The sequence below is a fragment of the Lontra canadensis genome, unplaced genomic scaffold (genome assembly GCF_010015895.1).
Source record: "Lontra canadensis isolate GAN:19392208 unplaced genomic scaffold, GSC_riverotter_1.0 scaffold27, whole genome shotgun sequence".
Classification (NCBI taxonomy): Eukaryota; Metazoa; Chordata; class Mammalia; order Carnivora; family Mustelidae; genus Lontra; species Lontra canadensis.
The window spans coordinates 6172182-6196231 of record NW_022631021.1 but is presented as its reverse complement, the minus strand read 5'-3'; the positions used below and the strand labels follow the sequence as shown (position 1 = coordinate 6196231).

The 24050-nt window shown below is 34.5% G+C and overlaps 1 protein-coding gene across 9 annotated transcripts in view; it reads left to right on the top strand.

Annotated features, from left to right (window-relative positions):
* FAM135A (family with sequence similarity 135 member A) overlaps positions 1-24050 on the top strand; it is a 124529-nt gene that overhangs the window by 8633 nt on the left and 91846 nt on the right. For 8 of the 9 annotated variants that reach the window (XM_032864436.1, XM_032864430.1, XM_032864428.1 and 5 more), the window contains exons 2-4: positions 6241-6330; positions 7779-7881; positions 14584-14663. In XM_032864436.1, the coding sequence (XP_032720327.1) occupies positions 7805-7881; positions 14584-14663 (157 nt within the window). In that variant the 5' untranslated portion in view covers positions 6241-6330; positions 7779-7804. Of the gene's footprint in view, positions 1-6240; positions 6331-7765; positions 7882-14583; positions 14664-24050 lie in introns of all 9 variants that reach the window. The other variant, XM_032864429.1, reaches the window with a different exon arrangement.

The following is a 24050-nucleotide window of genomic DNA, read 5'->3' as shown; positions in this document are numbered from 1 at the left end:
TGTTAGTATTATAAGCTCTGAACCCATTTGTGTCATGGCTGCTAACTTGGAAATAGAATTTAGAAGCTGGAGCTCTTTGGCTCTATAATTGGTAGAAGTGATCCCTTTATTCCTTAGGTTGGCAAAGGGAGTGTCTTAGAGTTCCCAATTCAATCAGCTCCTTCACTGTCTTCCTTAGGAGAAGAAAACATCCTCAGGGCATGTATTTTGGGTCCACAGTTTGAGTTAAGGCTAGCAGGTTTTTTATTTCAGTGAGAGGATCTGATCATCCCCTGTGGTCTCCAGTTCATCTTTAGGAACCTCTAAGCTGAGCCTCTTAGTTTCAGATGTTTCCACATCCTTTTAGATTTCTGGTAACACTCATGAAGTCAGACTGAGTTCAGATTGGTGAGTGGTTAGCTGTTGTTCTAGGATTAGTGTAGATGATGAAGGAGTATCTCCCACATTTTTCCAGATATCCATACCTGGACTCCCTTTTGTGGTCTCTCAACCAATCTGATTGGAGTGAACATGTCTCTAGTCTTAGAAACTATGCATGGTTTTTATGTACCTTATGCTATTTCTGGGGCAGTTACTATACATTCCAGGAGTTAAAGAGATGGCTTGGTATTCCTAGACTAACATACACAATCAATAGATATATGTGTGTGTAATTTAAAACTTTCTAGTAGCTACATTTTAAAAAGTAAAAATAAATGGTAAAATTAATTTTATAATTTATTTTACTTAACCCAACATATTGAAATTATTATTCAAGATGTGTTCAGTATAAAAAAACAAATAATGATATGTATGTTCTTTTTCTGTACTGTCTTTGAAATCTAATGCTTAAGAGTGTATCTCAGTTAGCATTACTACATTTTTAACAGTTAAAGTAAAATATAGCCCTATCAAACAATAAAGTTATGTTCAATGAAAAAATATTTTATACTGGATTTAAATATAAATTACTTTAAAATTAAAAATTCAGTTCCTCAGTCACACCAGTCACATTTTAATTATTCAATAGCCACATGTGCCTAGTGGCCACTGTGTTAGAGCAGTTATAGAAGGCCAAGAATGTCTTTCAGAGTAATAGGTAACTTTGTTTCTTTGGAAGTAAGCTAACTTTTACTGAGGTATTACAAGGTGATGGTCAGATTATTCTCCCTGTCAGTATAAGTGACTTTTAGTATAAATTTCCCATTTAGTATCAGAATCAGTTTCTGTTTGAGATTCCCTTTTGGCTTCTTTGGATTGGAGTTTGTTGTTTACTGAGCTAAATTCTCTCTTAGGGACCTAGGAAATGGCCCAAGAAGAAGCCCTTCTCAAATTATTCCATTTATGCTACTTTGCTAGCTCCAGAAGAGCAGAAAGAACAATTTAGTTTCACTTTAAGTCAGTTTATTCCCATAGCTTCAAATGCTCAGGTTAAAGTGACAGATTCTAAGCCAGCAAGCAGACTATGTAGAAGAGCTGTGAAATCCATGGCTTGTTGTGGAGCAGAGAGTTCCTTACAGCGCAGTGTCCTGCAGGCACCCTCTGGGTAAAAGGAAAGAAGCCTTTTCTTCACCTTCTTTCATTCTTAAGAGAGGGCAGACAGGATTTTTCTGTTTCATGAAAAGTCCTTTCCCAAGGAGGAACTGAATGGCATAAGAATTTATGTGAGTGATTGCAAACTCTGAACACATTTGCCCTGTAAATGAATTTGATTTGAACTACACGGGTTTTATTTTGTTTTTGTTTATTTTTAACTAGTTGACAACATCTAAAGTTTAGGAGATTTCACCTGTAGGAAAAAAGTTTCCAATTTTTCTGAAAATTTAGAAGTCTCTGACAGTGCTGGGCCAACAAGAATTGGCTGTACCTGAGTGGCAGTTGCTCCCTGTGATGGGAAAAAGGGCAGTTTGTTTTATTTATTTTATTTTTTAAAGATTTTATTCATTTGTTTGACAGAGAGACAGCGAGAGCAGGAACATAAGCAGGGGGAGTGGGAGAGGGAAAGCAGTCTCCTTGCCAAGCAGTGAGCCCGATGTGGGGCTTAATCCCAGGACCCTGGGATAATGGCCTGAGGGAAGGCAAATGCTTTATGACTGAGCCAGGAGGCGCCCCAAAAGATAAGTTTATGATAAAAAGAATCAGACAGATCCACTTTGACCCTGAGAGTCCTCTGGTTTTTCTTGCCTTTCTCTTTTTGCCTGCTCTCCTTTTCCTTTGGTTCTTCTTTGGAATTTTTCTGCCAATACATAAACATAAAAATAATTGTTTTCTGTTTTTTGAGGGGGAAGGAAAATCAGATTTATCAGCATCACACTGTATATATCTGTACATGTATTATATATTCCTACTTAGGGAATAATCAGTAAAAAGAGATGGACTTGAAGAAAATTAGACAGTAACAGTAGAACAAAAAAGACAGCAGGGTACAAGAAGAAGAGCGAGAGAAGTTGCTAACAGACCTAGAAGATATGCTGGTAAAGGGATATTATTATAAATAAAAGTTTATTTTATTATAAAAGTTTATTCATGTATGTCTCTGTTTTCCATATATCAGTGTAATAATTCCTTTTTTCAGGTTGGTTGTATTTAAATAGAAAAATAATAACAGTTAATGCTTATGGAAGATTCGATGTTAATTTATTAAATCCTTGTTAAATATTAAATTGAGTGTATACTGTGTGTCAGGCAGTGAGGATATAGCTATGAAGAGAGTACTCAGGATTCTTACCTTTATAAAGCTTACATGTGAGTGGGGAAACAAAATAAAAACTAAAAAAAAAAAAAAATCTTTAGTTTGTTAGATGGAGATAAGTGCTGAGGGCAAATATAAGAGAGGAAAGAGGGTGTGCACCCTGGACCCCACCCAGATGCAAGAACTCCACAATTGGGAGGGATGTCCAAAATACGGAGCTCTCTCTCAACATACTTTCATGATAAAAACTTCAATAAATTATTTATGGAGGAAAGGTACCTACACATAATAAAGGCCATATATGACAGACCCACAGCTAACATTGTACTCAGTGGTGAGAAGTTTAAAGCTTTTCCTTTAAAAAGATCACTACTTTCATTCAACATGGTGTTGGAAGTATTAGCCATAGCAATTAGGCAAGAAAAAGAAGTGAAAGGTATCCCAATTGGAAAGAAGACTTAAAAATGTCACTATTGGCAGATGACATGATACTACATGTAGAAAACTCTTAAGACTCCAGTAAAAAACTATTACAGCTAGTAAATGAATTCTGTAAAGTTGTAAGATACAAAATTAATACACAGAAATCTGTTGTGTTTCTGTACACTACCAAGAAAACGATCCCATTTACAGTTGCATCAAAAAAGAACAAAATACCAGGCTCCTGGGTGGTGCAGCTGGTTAAGTGTCCAACTCTTGGTTTTGGCTTAGATCATGATCTCAGGGTCATGGGATTGAGCCCTGAGTCAGGCTCTGTGCTCAGCACAGAGAGTGCTTGAGATTATCTCTCCTCTTCCTTCTGCTCCTCCTACGTGTGTGAGCACGCATGGCACTCTCTCTCTCAATAAATAAATCTTTAAAAAAAAAAATATGTACCTGGGAGACTCAGTCGGTTAAGTGTCTGCCTTTGGCTCAAGTCATGATTCTGAGGTCCTGGAATCACGCCCCACACAGCAGGGAGCCTGCTTCTTCCTCTCCCACTGCCCCTCCCCCCACTCGTATGCGCACGTGCTTTCTCTCTCTCAAATAAACAAAATCTTAAAAATAAATAAATAAATGTTAAAAAAGAATAAAATACTGATGAATAAGTTTAACCAAGGAGGTGAAAGATCTGTACTCTGAAAATTATAAGACATTGTAGAAAGAAATTGAAGATGACACAAACAAATGGAAAGCTATATCATGCTCATGGATTAGAAGAATTATTACTGTTAAAATGTCCGTAGTACCCAAAGCAACCTACAGATTCACTGCAATCCCTGTCAAAATACCAATGATATTTTTCATGTTCGAACTAGAACAAATAACCCTAAAACTTGTATGGAACAACAAAAGACCTCACACATCAAAGCAATCATAAGAAAGCTAGAGGTATCATGTGTCCTGATTTCAAACTATACTACAAAGTGATAGTATTCAAATCAGTATAGTCCTAGCACAAAACAGACAGACAGATCAATGTAACAGGATAGAGAGCCCAGAAATAAACCCATTTTATAGGGTCAGATAATCTGTGGTAAAGGAGGAAGAAATATACAGTGGGGAAAAGACAGTCTATTCAGTAAATGGTGGCGAGGAAACTGGACAGATACATGCAGAATAATGAAACATTTTATTTTACCACATTCAAAAATAATCCCGGATGGATTGAAGACTTCCAAAACACTTCTAGAAGAAAACATAGGCAGTAAGCTTTTTGATGGGCTTAACAATATTTTTTGGATGTGTCTCCTCAGACAGTGGCAACAGTAGCAATAATAAACAAGTGGCTTCATCAAACTAAAAAGCTTTTGCACAATGAAGCAAACCATCAACTAAACAAAAAGCCTACCGAATGGGAGAAGATACTTACAAATGATGTATCTGATAAGGGGTTGATATCCAAGATGTAGATGAAGTCATACAACGGGATAGCAAAACAAAACAGAAAAAGATAAATAAATAAAAACAACCCTATTTTAAAAATGGACAGAAAAGCTTAATAGACATTTTTCCAAAGAAGATGTACAGAGGGCCAACAGACACATAAACATATGCTCAACATTAGTTGTCATCAGGGAAGCACAAATCAAAACCATAATGAGCTGCCACCTCATAACAGTCAGAATGACTAGTATCAAAAAGATCAGAGATAACAGGTATTGAAGAGGAAGTGGAGAAAAGGAATCCCTTGTGCACTGTTGGTTGGAATGTAAATTGGTGCTATGGAGAACAGTATGGATGTCCATCAAAGCATTAAAAATAGAAATACTGTATGATCCAGTTACCCCACTTCTGGATATTGATCCAAAGAAAATGATGACACTAATTTCAAAAGATAAATGCATCCCTGTGTACATTGTAGCATTATTTACAATAGCCAAGACATGGAAACAATCCTATGTATCAGTTGATGAATGAATAAATAAGATGTGCTGTATAAGTACAATGGAATATTACTCAACCATAAAGAAGAATGAAATCTTGCTATTTACAGCAACTTGAATGGACCTAGAGGGTATTTTACTAAGTGAAATAAGTCAGACAGAGAAACATAAATACCACATTATTTCACTTATATATGGTATCTACAAAACAAAACAAATGAGCAAAACAGAAACAGACTCATAAATACAGAGAAAAAAAACTGGTGGTTGTCAGAGGGGTTGGGGGTGAGGAAATGGGCAAAATAGAAGAAGAGAATTGAGAGGTATAAACTCCCTGTGATGAAATAAATAAGTCACAGGGATGTAATGTTCAGCATAGGGAATATAGTCAATAACATTTTAAGTTTATATAGTGACAGATGGTAATCAAAACTACTGAAGTGATCATTTTGTAGTGTTTAAAAATAGCATATCACTATGTTGTATACCTGAAACTAATATATTAATGTATGTCAGTTATAGATCAGTAAAAAATGAAATAGTTATTTAAGCTGGTAAAGTCTATGTGTTTATGATGGAGAGAAGAAAAAGCATCTATGAAGAAGAGTGAATATGATCTTTGTTCTAACATTTTTAGTATCTAAGGTAATTTTACCAAGGGGAAGAGATTTTTTTCTTTATGCAATAAATTTGGAGTGCAAACAAAACTATCCATAGCATATCCAAACATTCTTTTTTGTCAATATAATTTAAATAGTTCAAGTGTGTGTATGTGTGTGTGTGTATGTACAGTTGCACACATGCACATTTCATACATATATATATATATAGCTCCAGAAATCACTTACCTCTACCCAAGGAGCTATTTTAAAATAGTAAATTTTACATCTTAAAAATTAATTAACTTAGAATATTTTGAGTATTCATGAAAATTGTTTCTGAACCACTGAACTAAGAAAATACTCTTATTTTTGTCCTTTGAAATATACATCAGTGAATCTTTAACAAAGATAAAGTAGTTAATGTTGATATCAGTGAAACCAAATGAAAAATCTCTAAAACTTATTTTGAGTAAGCTTTATGCAAGATATAGATCTTTTAGATAAATTGAGATTGTTAAGTAACTAATGAAGCCTAAGTTTCCTTAAAATGGACTTCTTTATGTCTATTTTGTTTGAAATGTTATTTTTTTCTTTTTCATAGGGGGAACAATATATTTTCAATTAGGAACAGTAACTGGAAGTACAAGTTTGGTTATTTCATAATGTTAAAATGAAGCTTTAACTAGCAGAGGTAAGAATCTGTTATTTCTTTTGTATTTGTCAGTGGATCAGAATATTTGTTGAATTTCTATGTAGAACTATTTCAAAAACTATGAAAGGTCTGAGATTTTATCTTCTTGCAAGGTAACATGTTAGCCTGCTACAGTGCCATGGATGTGGGCAGAAGACATGAGACTTAGATTTAAGAAAAGGCTGATTTATACTCATAGTAGTAGCAGTAAGCTACAGGACCAGGCAACACCTGCATATCAGTAGGTTGTATTAGGAGAGGAACCTTAAGCTAATGGGACCTGGATCTTTAAAATGGATAAAAAGTTTGCCTGACTTATGCCTCAGGATAAGACTATATCTATTAAAGGGACAATAAACAAATTTGCCCTTTGTTCCAGTATGAGACACTATCTCTGACTTCTAAGACAGTTTGCTGATCATACATCCTTGAAAAATAGTCTGAAACAGAGGTAGTCAGGGTCTGCTTGCAAAATATGTGGAAACACAAGACTGTAGAGAATTGTCTTTCAACACTTTCTTACTCTGAATTGTGTTTTAAAGCACATATTTTGATAGAGTACTTTTTTGAAATAGTGAAAAGATGGAAACTACTGAAATACCCAACAATAGAAGATGGTTTAAATTATAATATTCACAATGTGATAGTAAACAATTGAAAATAATGTTGTAAAAGTACATTTATTGACATAGATGCTCATCAAAAAATTAGATGAAATAAACATTATAAAATGTACATGTAGCTTGATCCCATTTTTATAGAAATTTTACAAAAGCACACATAGGTGAAGAATATATACCAAAGCATGTATTTCAATGGACAGAATCATGAATATTTTTATTTTTCCTTGTCTGTATTTTTTTTTAAATCCCTTAAATGAATACTTTGGGCTTTTGTAATAAGGGGAATTTTTTTTTGAAATTTAAAAACAAATAGTAATTTAAGAACTTCACCTAGCAGAAAAAAACCTTAATGAATTTAAATGGGGATTAAAGAATACAAATTCTCTTCATGACCTTGGAGTTGCCTGGATATACAGTGTAGAACCAGAAGAGAATAAGTAGGTCACTTAATTTTTTTCTTTACTATTTTATCTGTGATATAGTCAAGCATTTCTTTTAGCAATTTGCTGTATTATTTATTATCACATAGATGTCACAAAGGGAAACAAATCTTTAGAAAATATGTTCTATTAGAACAAATCTTAAATTATAGATTATTGCTAATTAGTAAGTATATAATTGGTAAGTAAATGTAGTTGATTCTGGTGCTATTCAGTTGGGACAGGCTAAGTTAGGTACAGTGAATTAATTTGCTTCATTTTTATTTTCTTCCTACTTATACTTTGAAATATGTTTGAATATTAGTGTTTTTGTAAGTTGGCATTTTTGTCATTCTGCTTCCCATGATTTTTTTTTCCCCGACTTTTACCAAGGTGCTGTTACCAGATTTGTCTTCTGAGTATAAACTGAAAATGACTGAAGTTCAAGCAATGGTAGAATTCTCTGTGGAGCTAAACAAGTTCTACAATGTGGATTTATTTCAGAGAGGGTATGTATTTTAATGTGAAAATTACATATTTTGCATAAGAAATGAGGTACAGTTTAATTACATACTTACATTCCAGCATATATAAGGGAAACAATGAGGTGTATTCAAATATTTTCTTAGAGAAATTTTAGTTTTAAATAGATGTTTAAGAATTATTCAAGTGGATTTAATGATGATGCTAGATATATGTAATGTATGTTTATGAATTTGTATTGGGCATGGAGGGGACTTCTGTGAAAATGTGTAAGATCTCATTTTTGCTTGTAAAAGCTTATAGTGTATAGGGAAAATAAAATATATGCACAAAACAGCTAAGTGGGAACGCAGAATGATAAGTCTTCAAGAAGTGTATATAGAAAGTGCTCTCGGAATCAGAACAGAGAGATATCTTTCTGGGTTAGTAATGTTAGGAAAGGCATTATGGAGAAATAGGATCAAAGTATGCTTAAGACTTGTATAGGCAAAAGGGGCACCTGGGTGGCTCAGTTGTTAAGTGTCTGCCTGCGGCTCAGGTCATGATCCCAGGCTCTGGGATAGAGCCCCACGTCAGGCTCCCTGCTCAGCAGGAAGCCTACTTCTCCCTATCTCACTCCCCCTACTTGTGTTTCCTCTCTTGCTGTCTCTCTCTCTCTGTCAAATAAATAAATAAAATCTTAAAAAAAAAAAAAAAAAGACTTGTATAGGCAAAGGATAAAGTGAAAAACCCTTTTGGTAGTAGAGAGCGGCATGAATCAAGTCTTGGAAATAGGAATTAACTTTTTTTTTAAAGAATATTTAGGAGATTGAATATTCTTCAGGAGAATTGCAAAGAAAAGATAGTAGAAAGGAGAGGTTGTATTTGTGAAGGGCTCCTAATGCCTGGAGAAGAGTTGACAGTAGGGATTTGGGCAGTCATCAGTGGTTTCCAAGTAAGAAAGAAATTATCACTATTACTACAAGAAGCCTTTACTAACATGATGAAGATTGTGATATAGGAGACTGATGGTTGTGTAGAAGAAATAGAAGCATAGGGGACAGTTCGGAGGAGTTTGCAGTAACACAGGTGCTTGAAGGTCTGCACTATGAGTCCTAGTAATGAAGCTGTGACTATCACTAGTACGGGGAGAGAGATTTTCTGTTTGGTTTTTGTAGTTGTTTTGTTTTATTTCTAGCTTGTCTTGGCTTTACCATCTTGTTAAAAAATAAAAGTGGCTGTGCACTGCTTTACTCCTCATGGTCTTTCACTCCTCAGCAGGACAGGCCAGGCTTGTTTTCATGGCAGAAACAGAAGTCAAAGAGCAGAAGATGCAGGGCTTCTTGAATTGGCACTATTACTTCCACTCAATTTTGTTGGCTAAGCAAGTTATAAGGCCAGTCCAGAAGTCTAGGCTGGTAGTTCTTAAGCCAGTAAAACTTACTTAAAAATTTTATGAGGTTCCTGTATGTCTGATACAGTTCATTCCAAGCTCTGAAAACTACACCCACAATTGTCTTTTGAGACATGACTATTCTCTAGATATAATCACTACTATTTAGGGATCTGAATTTTGTGGGATCATACCCCTCAACTTCCTAAAAGCCCTTTTGTCAAACTGAGAATGTCTACTTAGACACCGCTCTAATTTCTCTAGAGATTTGAAGAAAGGGATTTATAGCCACTCCTTTGAAATTATGTTTGTCTGTGGCAGCGTTTTATTTTGAAAATCTTTAGGGAGACTAAAAATGAAAACCAGTTTTGTTTTCCAATGTAACAAGTCCTGGTCCATCTATATTCCCTCTAGATTCTGTTTGCAAAATAACCAGTTCTTTCTTTAGCTCATCTCTTTCTGGCAGCCCTTTATTATACTTAACAAGGAGTAACCAGTTGACATGTTCAGCGTTCTCCCTGGAAATCAGCTTGCTCAAGTCCCAAAGTTTCTTAGATACATTGTCTAACTTCTTCTAAGTTACTGCTGACAGTGTATTTACCAAAAGTTTCATCACTGTATGAAATGTGTTACCATTTTTAAGTCTCAATTTACTCATTTTTCTTGCCTAACTGTAACTGTTGCTTTGGTCCCAAATTTAGTGCCACATATTTTAAATTTTTGTTACGGTGCACACTATTTCTTGGTTACTGATTTCTGTGTTATTTATGTATTGTCGCAATAATGCAGCTAATAACAAACACAAAGCTTCAGTGGCATCACAACAATAAACATTTATTTTTTGCTCACAAGTCTGTCACACTCATCTGGCAAGTTGGCTGGGTGCTAGCTATTCCAGAATGGCCTTACTTGGTGGACTCAGCTCTGTTTTATGATCTCTCATCCTCCAGCTTATTCTCGCAGAGGAGCCAGGGTCCAAAGAGAAACAAACTATAAGAAGACCTTTTACAACCTAGGCTTGGAACTAGCATATTGTCATCTCTGCCACATTGTATTGCCCAAAACAACATTTAAGGCCAGCCCAGATTTAAGGGTAGGGAACTAAACTCCCCTTTTTATTGGAAGTCACATTGCAAGATGTGTGGACACCAGGATGAGTAAAAAAATACATTTTAAAAATCATTCTACAACTCACTTTAACATTTTTTATTTTTGTGTTATTAATTTCTGTGAGGCATTTTGGGGAAAAATAGTAGGATTTAATGACTAATTCCATATGGAGGATGAGACTGAAAACGCATTAAATTAATGTATGTTGACGTGTGAATATATGTGATATCTAAGATTACTTTGAAATGGCTCAATGAAGAAAAAGTATAGATGAATCAAATATGGCAAAAATGGGTAATTTATTAAAATTGTTAAATGGGTAATTGTTAAAAATGGGTAGTGGGCATATGGGTTCATTGCTCTACCTTTTGCAAATTGGGTATTTTTAATAAAAAAATGTAAAAGATAATGTTGAAGTTTTAAATCTTATTGACTTACACAATATTAGTAATGTTGGAATAAATAAGGAGATTGAAGATTAGTTCATTTTGATATACTGAGTTTGATGTGAGATATCCAAGTGGAGATAATTCATAATTAATTGGAGGTTTGGAACTAGGGATAAAGATTAAGTGAATTATTCCATTTTCTTGCCAACCATTATAAACATAGTATGTGTAATTGCTGCTTTCATTAGTTTTCTCTTAGTCTACAATCTGGTTTCCCCATCCATTGAGGACTTTTGAAGAATATAATTGTGTTTCTGATCTTTCAAATCTAATGGTTAGAGGATCATTGTTTTTAGATACATTGCTTGACTTTTTTTTAAGAATATTTTTGCTTTCTGAGGTATAATTGACATACAATATTATGTTAGTTTCAGGTGTACAACATAGTGATTTGACCTTCGTCTACATTGCAAAATGATCACCACAATAAGTCTATTTATGATGTATCACCATACAAAGTTAATACCATATTATTGACTTTATTCCCCATCTTGTATTTACATCCCCATGACTTTTTATTTTTTTTTAAGATTTTTATTTATTTGACAGAGAGAGAACGAGTACAAGCAGGGGGAGCAGCAGGCAGGAGAAGAGGGAGAAACAGGCTCTCCGCTGAGCAGGGAGCCCAATGTATGGCTCGATCCCAGGACCCTGGGATCATGACCTGAACCAAAGGCAGATGCTTAACCACTAAGCCACCCAGGCGCCTCATTTATTTACCTTTTAACTGGGAGTTTGTATTTCTTAATACCCTTCACCCATTTTGTTCCCTCACAACGTTCCTCCCCTTTGGCAACCATCGTCTGTTCTCTATATCTATGAGTCTAAGTTTTGTTTTGTTTGTTTTGTTTTTTAAATTCCGTATGTAAGTGAAATCACGCAGTATTTGTCTTTCTCTCACTCAATTCAATTAGCATAGTATCCTTCAGGTCCACCATGTTATCACAAATGGCGAGATAATCACTTTTTTATGGCAGAATAGTATTCCATTGTATATATATCGTCTTTATTTATTCATCGATCAGTGGACACGTAGATGGTTTCCATATCTCAGCTATTGTAGATAATTCTAAAATGAACATAGTGGCGCATATACCTTTTTGAATTATTTTTTTCATGTTCTTCAGGCATATACCCTGTAGTGGAATTGCTGGATCATATAGTAGTTCTATTTTTAATTTTTCCAGAAATCTCCATACAATTTTCCATAGTGGCTGCACCAGTTTTTACTCCCACTAACAGTGAACAAGGGTTCACTTTTCTTCACGTGTTCAGCACTTATCTTTTGGTATTTTGGTGATGGTCATTTTAACAGGTGTGAGGTGACCTTTCATTGTGGTTTTAACTTGCATTTCCCTGATGATTATTACTGTTGAGCATCTTTTTATGTACCTATATAGCTTCTTCGGAAAAATGTCTAGATCTTTTGCCCATTTTTTCTTAAAGATTTTATTTATTTATTTGAGAGGAAGAGCATACACGTGGGAGGCAGAGGCAGAAGGAGGGGGAGAAACAGACTCCCCACTGAGCAGGGAGCCCCATGCAGGGCTCAATCCCAGGACCCAGAATCATGACCTGAGCTAAAGGCAGAGGCTTAAGCAACTGAGCCATCCAGGTACCCTTCTTTTGCCCATTTTTTTAATCAGATTGTTTGTTTGGGTTTTGTTTTGTTTTATTTTTGCTATTGAGTTGCAAGAGTTCTTTATAATAATTTTGGATATTAACCCCCTATCAGATATATGATTTTTACATATTTTCTCTCACTTAGTAGGTTACCTTTTCATTTTGTTGATGGTTTCCTTTGCCATGCAGAAAGTTTTTAGTTTTATGTAGTTGCAGTTGCTTATTATTGCTTTTTGTTGCCTTTCCTTTTGGTGTCATAGTTAAAAAATTATCATCACCAAGACCTATGTCTAGGAGCTTATTGCACATGTTTTTTGTTTTGTTTTGTTTTGTTTTGTTTTAAAAGATTTTATTTATTTGACAGACAGAGATCACAAGTAGGCAGAGAGGCAGGCAGAGAGAGAGAGGAGGAAGCAGGCTCCCCACTGAGCAGAGAGCCCGATGTGGGGCTCCATCCCAGGACCCTGGGATCATGACCTGAGCTGAAGGCAGAGGCTTAACCCACTGAGCCAGCCAGGCGCCCACATGTTTTTTTCTATTTTACTTAATCTTTAGTTGGAATTCTCAGCATGGGAAGTTGAATAGCTTCTAGAAAGCTTTGTTCTCCTCTGATTCCAAGGTTCCTGTGATTCCACTTTGATTTTTGGTTTTATTCATCTCTTATTTTCCATCCGACCTTATCTTAATCTCAACTAATTACCTCTCTCTGTTTATGGAGTTTTGCCTTGTTTCTTTAAGGCCAAATTGTCACTTTCAAGGTTATAGATTCAATCGGCTAGCCTTTCATTCACTCCTCTTTAATTCTGGCTTTGTGACTTGACCATATGCTCTCTCCAATGCTATACTTTGTTATAAGTAATAGTAGTAATATAATTATGTATTTTAATCTTTATATTATTTATAAATTTGATAATTTAAATTACTACCTAGGAAATTATTAAATAAAAATAAACAAAATATTTAATTCCTTGTGTACATCTAAACTCATCCCGATTTGTTATCTTGATTTAGCTTTTAGTAATCCTGTGTGTCTTGTGTTTGTGTATGTGTGTGTGTGTGTGTGTGTGTATAGATGTGTGTATCCTCTATTACATAAACATACTTGCAGTATAATGTTAAAACACAAACCTAATGCTTACCTCAAATTATTTATTCTATATAAACTGTTATTACTAATGGTTGGTTGAGTTCTATATATAGATATAAGTATTATAAAAGCCTGTAGAATAAATAAAGTATATAAACAAATAGCTCTGACCTTGAAAAAATGCCAAATTCTTTAAATCAAATACGTCTTTGTTTTGTAATTTATAGTATTAAGCCAGTTTTCAAAAACCTTTTAAATCTATATTTTCTCAAAATTATGGTTAAGAATAGTTTATGTTTATTATGTTTTAAAAGAAAAAAATAAATAACCAAATTAGGCCATGAAAATCTTAGAAGTCTTATTATCCCTCTGGTTGCTATGACATTCTTTCATTTAAAGTAAGAAATATGAGGGCGCCTGGGTGGCTCAATGGGTTAAGCCTCTGCCTTCGGCTCAGGTCGTGATCTCAGGGTCCTGGGATCGAGTCCCGCATCGGGCTCTCTGCTCGGCGGGGAGCCTGCTTTCCTCCCTCTCTCTGCCTGCCTCTCTGCCTACTTGTGATCTTTCTCTCTCTGTCAAATGGATGAATAAAATCTTTAAAAAATAAAGAAATAAGAATACATTTCTTTTGTTTTTCTCATTCACCTTTTTACTTGCTGGTTTCCTTCCCTTTGGGTCTTATTGAGTGCTGCTAATCTTTGACGTGGATATGATATATTGTTTTTCACCAGTAATAAATATTATGGGAGGAGTGTCTGGGTGGCTCAGTTGTTAAGCAGCTGATTCTGGATTTCAGTTCATGTTGTGATCACAGGGTCTTGGGATTGAGCCCGGCCTTGGCTCCATGCTTACCACAGAGTCTGCTTGTCCCTCTCCCTCTACTCCTTCCCCTACTCATGCTCTCTCTATCTTTTTCAAATAAATACATAAAATCTTTAAAATAAAAAAATAAATCTTTAAAAATTTTATGGGACACTGATAGAAGCAGACCAAATTTGTTACTTAATATGTACAGATATATAGAAATTAGGGCTTGCATATTTTAAAATATATTTTGAAATGATTTTTTTGGTCTATTTTCCTTTAGTTTTTACCAGATACGTGCATCTATGAAAATTCCACCAAGAGTTCCCCACAGAGTAGAAGCCAGTTTGTTACATGCAGCAGGTAAGCCAAGGAATATTTTTAACTTTTAAGAAAAGTCTGAAGCAACATTATAATGGTAATAATAACTTTTAATTATTTTTATTTTTTTAATTACAAATATACTGACAAGTATCATTATAATAAGAAATATATTTGAGGCTTCAGTAAAACAGGCTTGATTATAGGTTCCTTGTCTTTCTCTCAGATTTCTTATGATGAGCATATGAAAGAATGTATGTGATACTTCCACAAAAACAAACATAAGTAGAGGTCATGTCAGTTACATCATGTAAGATGTAATTTTTAAAAATACACAGCGAATGTGGACATATAATTTGATATATGATTACAAAGGTGTTTTATTATAGTTTTATAGTATGCCTTTAAGAATATTTTTTTAGCCATATTTTTGGTCTGGGTTAACTACTCTAATTAAAAAACAAAATGCAGAAAGTACTTTTTTCTTGGCTTGGCATACATATTGAAGTGTAATTTATTGTCAGTTGGACTTTTGTAAGTCTACTTTCCATGAAACAGAGGTTAAAATAATTAATATTACAAGACAGATTTGGTCCTTCCTTTATGAATTTCCTTAATCTGGTAAACTAAATCCTTTGCCTATTTTATCTTCTAAAGCTGCCAGTTGAAAAAAATAGACTTTTTTTTTCTGGACTCCCTTTTTATTTTTTCAGCTTTATTGAGAAATAATTAACAAATAGGATTTTATGTATTTAAGTATACAATATGATTTGTTATATATACATTATGAAATAATTACCACAATCAAGATAATTAGCATATCCATCACCACACATAGTTCACTCTTTTGTGTGTGTGTCATGAAAACCCTTGAGATCTACTCTTTGAAAATTTAAGTATACAAGACTTTATTATTTATGTAGTCACCATGCTGTGCATTAGAGCTTATTCATAACTGAAAGTTCACACCATTTGACCTATATCTACCCATTTCTCTCACCACCCCCAGCCCCTGGCAAGCACAGTTCTGCTGTTTCTATGAAATCAAATTTTTTGTTTTGTTTTGTTTCATTTCATTTCCACGTGTAAGTGATTCCATGCAGTATTTGTCTTTCTCCGTCTGACTTATCTCATTTAGTGTAATGCCTTCCAGTTTCATCCATATCATTGCAGATGGCAAGATTTCCATCTTTATGGATGAATAAGATATCCCTCTCCCTGTCTACCTCTGTGTGTATGTGAGAGAGAGAGAGAGATATCACATTTTCTTAATCCACTCATATGCTGACAGATACTTCGGTTATTTCCATTATCTTGGATATTGTGAATAATGCTGCAGTGAACATGGTAGAGTAGATTTCTTTTCAAGATACTCACTCCTTTCTTTCAAATATATACTTGTGGGCTGGATCATTATGGTAGTTGTAATTGTAATTTCTTGAGGAACCTCCATACAGTTTCCATAGTGGCTGAACCAATTTTCACTCCCACCAACAGTGCACAAGGGTTCTTTTTTCTCCATGCCTTCACGAGTACTTGTTATATTTTGACATTTTGAAAATAACAGTTCCAAAAGGTATGAGCTAATATCCTTTGTGTGTATATGTGTGTTTAAGATTTATTTATTTATTTATTTGAGAGAAAGTGCACATGCATGAGCAAGCCAGGGGAGGAACAGAAGAAGAAGGAGAGAGAGAATCCCAAGCAGACTCCCTGCTGAGCTTGGAGCAGGCCTCAGGGCTCAATCTCCACAACCCTGAGAGCATGATCTGAGCCCAATCAAGAGCCAGATGCTTAACTGATCAAGCCATTGAGGCACTCCATATTTGTGGTTTTGATTTACATTTTCCCTGGTGATTAGTGATATTGAGCACCTTTTTATATGGACCTCTCAGTCATCTGTATATCTTCTTTAGAAAAATGTCTATTCAGGTCTTTTGCCAATTGTTTAATCAGATTGTTTTTTTGCTATTAAGCTATATGAGTTCTTTTTTGGGTATTAATCTCCTTAGATTATGTGATTTTCAAATATTTTTACATGTTTGATAGGTTGTCTTTTAACTTTGTTGATGATTTCCTTTGCTCTGCAGGAGCTTTGTAGTTTGACATATCCTAATTGTTTATTTTTGCCTTTGCTTTCGGGGTCAAATCCAAAGAATCCTTTCCAAGACTAGTGTCAAGGACCTTTTCTCCTTTTTTCTTCTAGAAGTTTTATGGCTTTAGGTCTTAAATTTAAGTCTTAATCCAATTTCAGTTAATTTCTGTGAGTGATATAAGATAGGGGTGTAGTTTCATTCTTTTGCATGTGGATATCTAATTTTCTCAGCACCATTAAAAGGCTATCCTTTCCCTATTATATGTTCTTGGTACATTGTTAAAGATTAGTTGATCATGTGTGTATAGGTTTATTTCTAGACTCTATTCTCTTCCATTGGTCTGTGTACCTGTTTTTATGTCATTATCGTACTGTTTTGATAACTGTAGCCTTTTATTAGTAATATTATAGCCTTGAAATCAGGAAGTGTGATGTCTCTAACTTCGTTTATTTTTTCTTAAGATTACTATGGCTATTAAGAGTCTTTTTTGTGGTTTCATATGAATTTAGGATAGTTTCTTCTGTTTCTTTGAAAAATGCCATTGAAATTTTGATACAGATTGTATTGAATCCGTGGATCACATGGGGTAGTGTGGACATTTTAACAATCTTAATTCTTCCAATCTAAGAACATAGGATATCTCTCCTTTTATTTGTGTCTCCTTTAATTTCTTTCATCAGTGTCATTGTTTTTAATGTACACATTTTTATCTCCTTGATTTAATTTATTCCTAAGTATTTTATTATTTTTGATTCTATTGAAAATGGAATTTCTCCCAGTTTTAAATAATTGAGTGATTTTACATTTATGAAATAAACATGCACAGAACAGCTACCTTTTATTTATTTTTTTATTGAAGTATAGTTGACATATAATGTTATATTAGTTTCAGGTAAATAACACAGTGATGAGATTGCTTTCTTGGTTTCTCTTTTGAATAGTTCATTATTAGTATATAGACAAGTAACTGATTTTTTTTTTGAAGATTTTATTTATGTATTTGACAGAGATCGCAAGTAGGCAGAGAGGTAGGCAGAGAGAGAGGGGGTAGCAGGCTCCCTACGGAGCAGAGAGCCCGATGCAGGGCTTGATCCCAGGACCCTGAGATCATGACCTGAGCTGAAGGCAGAGGCTTCACCCACTGAGCCACTCAGGTGCCCAAGCAACTGATTTTTGTATGTTGATTTTGTATCCTGCAACTTTACTGAATTTGTTGATTAGTTCTAACAACTTTTTGGTGGAGTCTTTAGATCATGTCATCTGCACACAGATAATTTTACTTCTTCCTTTCCTATTTGGATGCCTATAATTTCATTTTATTGCCAAATTGCTATTGCTAGGACTTCCGGTACTATGTTGAATAGAAGTGGTGAGAGTGGGCACCTTTGTTTCTAACTTCAGAGGAAAGATTTTAACTTTTCACCATTGGCTGTTATGTTAGCTGTGGCCTTATCCTGTATAGCCTTTATTATGCTGAGGTACATTTCTTCTATACCTACTTTATTGAAGTTTTTATCATGGAAGTATGTTGAATTTGGCCAAATGCTTTTTCTGCATCTACTGGAATGATCATATGACTTTTATCCTTCATTGTGTTAATATGATATATCATGTTTATTTGCATATATCAAATCATCCTTCCATCCCAGGGATAAATCTCTTGACCGTACTAAATGATCCCTTCAAAGTACTCTTGAATTTGGTTAGTATTTTGTAGAGGTTTTGACATCAGTGTTCATCAGGATATTGGCCAGTAATCTTTTCTTGTAGTGTATTTATTTGTCTGGCTTCCATATGAGGGTAGTGCTGGCCTTTTTTTTTTTTTTTTAATTTAATTTTTTTCAGTGGTCCAAAATTCATTGTTTATGCACCACACTCAGTGCTCCATGCAATATGTACCCTCCATAATACCCACAAACAGGCTCACCCCCCCACCCCACCCCACAAAACCCTCAGTCCACAGTCTCTCATGGTTTGTCTCCCCTTCCGATTCCCCTGCCTTTACTTTTCTTTTCCTTCTCCTAATGTTCTCCACATTATTCCTTATGTTCCACAAATAAGTGAAACCATATGATAATTGACTCTCTCTGCTTGACTCATTTCACTCAGCATAATCTCTTCCAGTCCCCTCCATGTTGATATGAAAGTTGGGTATTCATCCTTCCTGATGGAGGCATAATACTCCATTGTATATATGGAGCACATCTTCTTTATCCATTCATCCATTGAACGTCATCTTGGCTCTTTCCATAGTTTGGGTATTGTGGACATTGCTGCTATGAACATTGGGGTGCATATGGCCCTTCTTTTCACCACATCTGTGTCTTTGGGGTAAATACCCAGTAATGCAATTGCAGGGTCATAGGGTAGCTCTATTTTTAATTTCTTAAGGAATCTCCACATTGTTTTCCAAAGTGACTGCACCAACTTGCATTCCCATCAACACTGTAAGAGGGTTCCCCTTTCTCCACATCCTCTCCAACACTTGCTGTTTACTGTCTTTTTGATTTTGGCCATTCTAACTGATACAGGGTGGTACCTCAAAGTGGTTTTGATTTGAATCTCCCTGATGGCTAGTGATGATGAACATTTTTTCATGTGTCTGTTTAGTGCTGGCTTTTTATTTTTTTATTTTTTATTTGACAGATAGTTGGCAGAGAGGCGGGCAGGGAGAGAGGAAGGGAAGCAGTCTCCCTGCTGAGCTGAGGGCTCGATCCCAGGACCCTGGGATCATGACCTGCGCCAAAGGCAGAGGCTTTTTAACCCACTGAGCCACCCAGGTGCCCTAGTGCTGGCCTTTTAAATTGAACTTGAAAGTGTTTCTTCCTGATCAGTTGTTTGGAAAAATTTGAGAAGGATTAGTATTCATTCATCTTCAGTGTTTGGTAGAATTCACCAGTGAAGTCATCTGGTCTTGGACTTTTATTTGTTGGAAGATTTTTGATTACTGATTCAATCTCTTACTTACTGGTCTGTTCAGACTTTGTTTCTTCATGATTCAGTCTCGGTAAAAAAAAAATAAAAAAGAAAGAAAGGAAATTATCCATTCTAGTGCAATTTATTGATTGATCTTATCCTTTGTGTTTTTGTGATATTAGTTGTAGTGTCTTTCATTTATATTTATTTAAATCATTTTTTTCACATTCTAGCTAAAGGTTTGTTGATTTTGTTTATCTTTTCAAAAAACCAACACTTGGTTTTGTTGATCATTTCTGTTGTCTTCCTAGTCTCTATTTGATTTATTTCCACTCTGATCTTTCTTATTCCCTTCCTTCTGCTAACTTTGGGCTTAATTTATTCTTCTAGTACCTTGAGGTGTAAGGTTAAGTTGTTTGAGATCTTTCTAGGTTATCTGTATGACAAAAATATTACATGTAATTAATGTCATTTACAGAGTAACTTTTTTTTTTTTTTAACATATGACAAATAGTATTTCAGAAATACCCAATTAGAGTACTTTCTTTTTAAGTGGTTTTTTCCTTGACACTAATTTTGGTCAGTTTTTAATTAGTTGTAAATCCAGATTTAGTCATTATTGCTATCTCAGCTTCTAATACTATTAACTTTGTGTTATTGACTGTGAAATGTCCATTGTCTGATAATTTATGAGTGTGTGGAAGGTGGTTCAGTGGGTTAAGCCTCTGCCTTCGGCTTAGGTCATGATTTCAGGGTCCTGGGATCGAGCCCTGCATCAGGCTCTCTGCTCAGCGGGGCACCTGCTTCCCCTCTCCCCTACCCCGCCCCGCCTGCCTCTCTGCCTACTTGTGATCTCTGTCAAATAAATAAATAAATAAAAGTCTTTAAAAAAAAAAAAAAGTTTTAAAAATAGTTTATAGCAGACACCAGTCGTTAAAAGAGAAGCCTGGGTTTGGAGAGCAATAAAATTCTACAATTTATGATTTTTAGTTTGTATGTGAAAACATTATTTATGTGTGTATTTTTATAACATTATATAAGAACATTTTTAAAAGGCTGCATAGTTTTTCAATAAATTATAACAGCCAAAATGGAAAGCATAAGAACTAGATTTTGAACAGAAGAAAAAAAGTAGAATTTCTTTCATACTTTTTCAAATCGGCAAACTTGTCTGTCATGTCTAAAATGTAATACCTAATATAATTTCTCAAGATCTTTTTTATCCTAATGTTTCAGTGTATTTTATTTTTCTCTAGGATATCTTATTTTTCTTGTTTATGGTACACACTGATAGGTATGGATTTTTCCAAATTACCCTTAATAAATTATGAGATGTGTTACTTTCCCCATCCCAAAGCCAGTCCCAGCATGATTATCTTTTGTATCTGTGTAGTGTTCCACAGGGTCTTGTTTCATTCTCTGAACATTTCTATGATAATGTAAATTTGGTATTTCAGTTGTATTTCCTCTACCCCATAATAGCCTATCATGTTAAATGTTTAAGTTCATATGAAAATTATAGAGGACATTGGTTGATGAAGTTGGTGACATAATTATTAAGGCTCACAGGCATGGTAGGTCCAAAATAATGTTCTCATGCCCAGATGAGTTTTTCCTCACCAGCAATCTTGAAAAAAGAGAGAGAGAACATGTTAGCTCATACATGCAAAGATGGCAGTAAATTTATGCCAGTCTTAAAGATATTGATTTGGTTCTCTTTTTATGTCCTTCTTCAAGATTCGTTTCGTTTTGAAATAGTATTTAAGAGTTCCTAGAGTGTGTATCTTTTTAATATTAGTAAATTTGTTAGGAAAAATTATCCTTCCCAAAATTTTCTGCTTCCAGAAATTACTCCTATGAATTTGGCTAACTTTAATACATATGATTGATTTCTAGGGCGCCTGGGTGGCTCAGTGGGTTAAGCCTCTGCATTTAGCTCAGGTCATGATCTCAGGGTCCTGGGATTGAGCCCCATGTCGGGCGCTCTGCTCAGTGGAAAGCCTGCTTCCCTTTCTCTCTCTGCCTGTCTCTCTGCCTACTTGTGATCTCTGTCAAATAAATAAATAAAATCTTTAAAAAAAATACATACCATTGATTTCCAGACTTATCCTTGATGACATAAATGTATTCATATTGGGGGGGTTTATTCTGTGTGTTAATTCTTTTTTTCACCTCTGTTCTTAAAAAATAATTTCTTCTTCTGAGGGCCTGGATTTTCTCTATTACATATCCTATTTTTCTTGTTTGATTTGTACTATCATCTCAAGGCCTTTTCTTTCCAGCACTGTATTTTACTGTAGTTCCTATACTTTATGTATATTTCTTTTTTTTTTTTTTTTAAGATTTTATTCATTTGTTTGACAGAGAGAGACACAGTGAGAGGGGGAACCCAAGCAGGGGTAGTGGGAGAGGGAGAAGAAGGAGCCTGACATGGGGCTCGATCCCAGGAACCTGGGATCACAATCCAAGCTGAGGGCAGACATTTAACGACATTTAACCACCCAGGCGTCCTTTTATGTATATTTCTGAAAAACTTTTAGAAGAAGAAAGGAAGTAACGATTCTGTCTGTGAGTTGCAGAAAGGCAGGTTAGATGTGGTAGGAATTAGATGATGATATACAGCTTATTGCAACACAATTAAATTATTTCCAGTACAAAATTGTGCTGACAATGAGGGGTTTGAGTCAGGAAATAGCTGTCATCTCTAATAGCATCAGTCATAAAAGACAAAGAGAATTCATAGGGCTGTTGAAAATTGATTAATAAGAAAATATTCAGACTTATACAACAAAGAAGTCATTGCTTTTCTAAGAAACTGGCCCCAGTTTGAAATGTTAGAGCACTATGTACAATTTTTATAAAAAGTTCAAATAACAACTCGCCATTCCTAATAATGATACATATTTTTAAGGAAGCATACATTGTTTCATTTGCTTTTTAATATCTACCCATCTCTCTTTTCTAAAAAAAATAATTTTATGAAAATAATACAAGTAGTTAAAAAATTTACTAGTCCAGAAAGATTTATAGTGAAAACATAGTTACTTTTTTAGATGCATCCACTTTTAACTATTTCTCTAGTTCTAATGGTTTCCTTTATGTAGATGTTTTCACTTCCTGTTATGATGAATGCAAATGAATAGTAAACTATTTCCTCCTCCCTTCCCCCTACTTTTTAAGAGATACCATTATTTCCATAACTTTCTTTGACTTTGAAGTTACTGTTAAATATATAATATATAATATATTGTTTAATATATTATACAATATATAATATATATATTATATATTAATATAATATATATATTAAATTAAAATATATAAATATAAATTTAAAATTAAATATATAATATATAATATATTGTTTAAACCTCCATTTACTCATATAGCCGATATGACAAACCCTATTTTGTAATATAAGGATATAAGCAATCTTATCTCTTTTTTCAAATTTTCTCTTTTCCTCCCTCTTTCAACCTGTTAAGTATATCCTTTGTTTTATAATACCAATGTTGCTAACTTTCAAATTCTGTTTTGTAACTATAGTTAAATCCTAATGTGCTCTGTCTCTGGGTTGATTCCAAATGCTCAAAACAAGTAAATAGCATTTTCATTTTTATGATAACATGAGAGGGAAAGTGTTTATAAAATTGAAATGACTATCCAGCACATAGAAGGAAGATCTTAAGTTTCTGGCAAGACAAGACAAATCTTCCTTAATTTCCAGTTATTTGTGTTTGGCCAGAGATTTTCTAAGTCCATCTATTCTGGATAAAATTCTTTGTGTGTACATGCATTCCTACATACCACCATGCAGTGCTTTTATAAAGGTGATAGCAGTCAAGAACAAATTAATATCAAGAAAAAAGGAAGTCTATAAATAAAGGGTAGCTTCAAAGTAAGGGGGGGTTGTCCCAGTTACTTTGCCTTAGGAGTAGTTAATTGGCCACTTGAAATAAAGCTTCAGATATTTTGACATGGAAGAATCAATCATCTGTTTCTCCCCTATTAGTTGTTTCCTTAAGCCTTTCTCAGCCACCAGTGTTTCAGGGGCCTTTGAAACCCACTGAAATATTTTCACAGTTTTGCTGAATTGTTAAGATTTTTCATGATTTAACCCTATCCTACATGTCTAACTTTATTTCCTACCATCATCTTGTGGATTCTCCCTGTGGAACCACTTCTATTTTCTCAAATTTGATGTGTTCTAACATACCTCATATTTTGTGCATGTTTTCCCTACCTCATTATTTCCTTTTTTAAGCTGTAGATAACTCCCAGTTAGAAGTTTTCTCTGCTATGTTTCATAGCATTTTCTATAAACATCTTTTATATTTAGCATGTTATAATTTTTTATTATTTATTTATTATAATACAGTCAGACATCAAGTATCATTAAAGAAGAATGCTTTTTTAA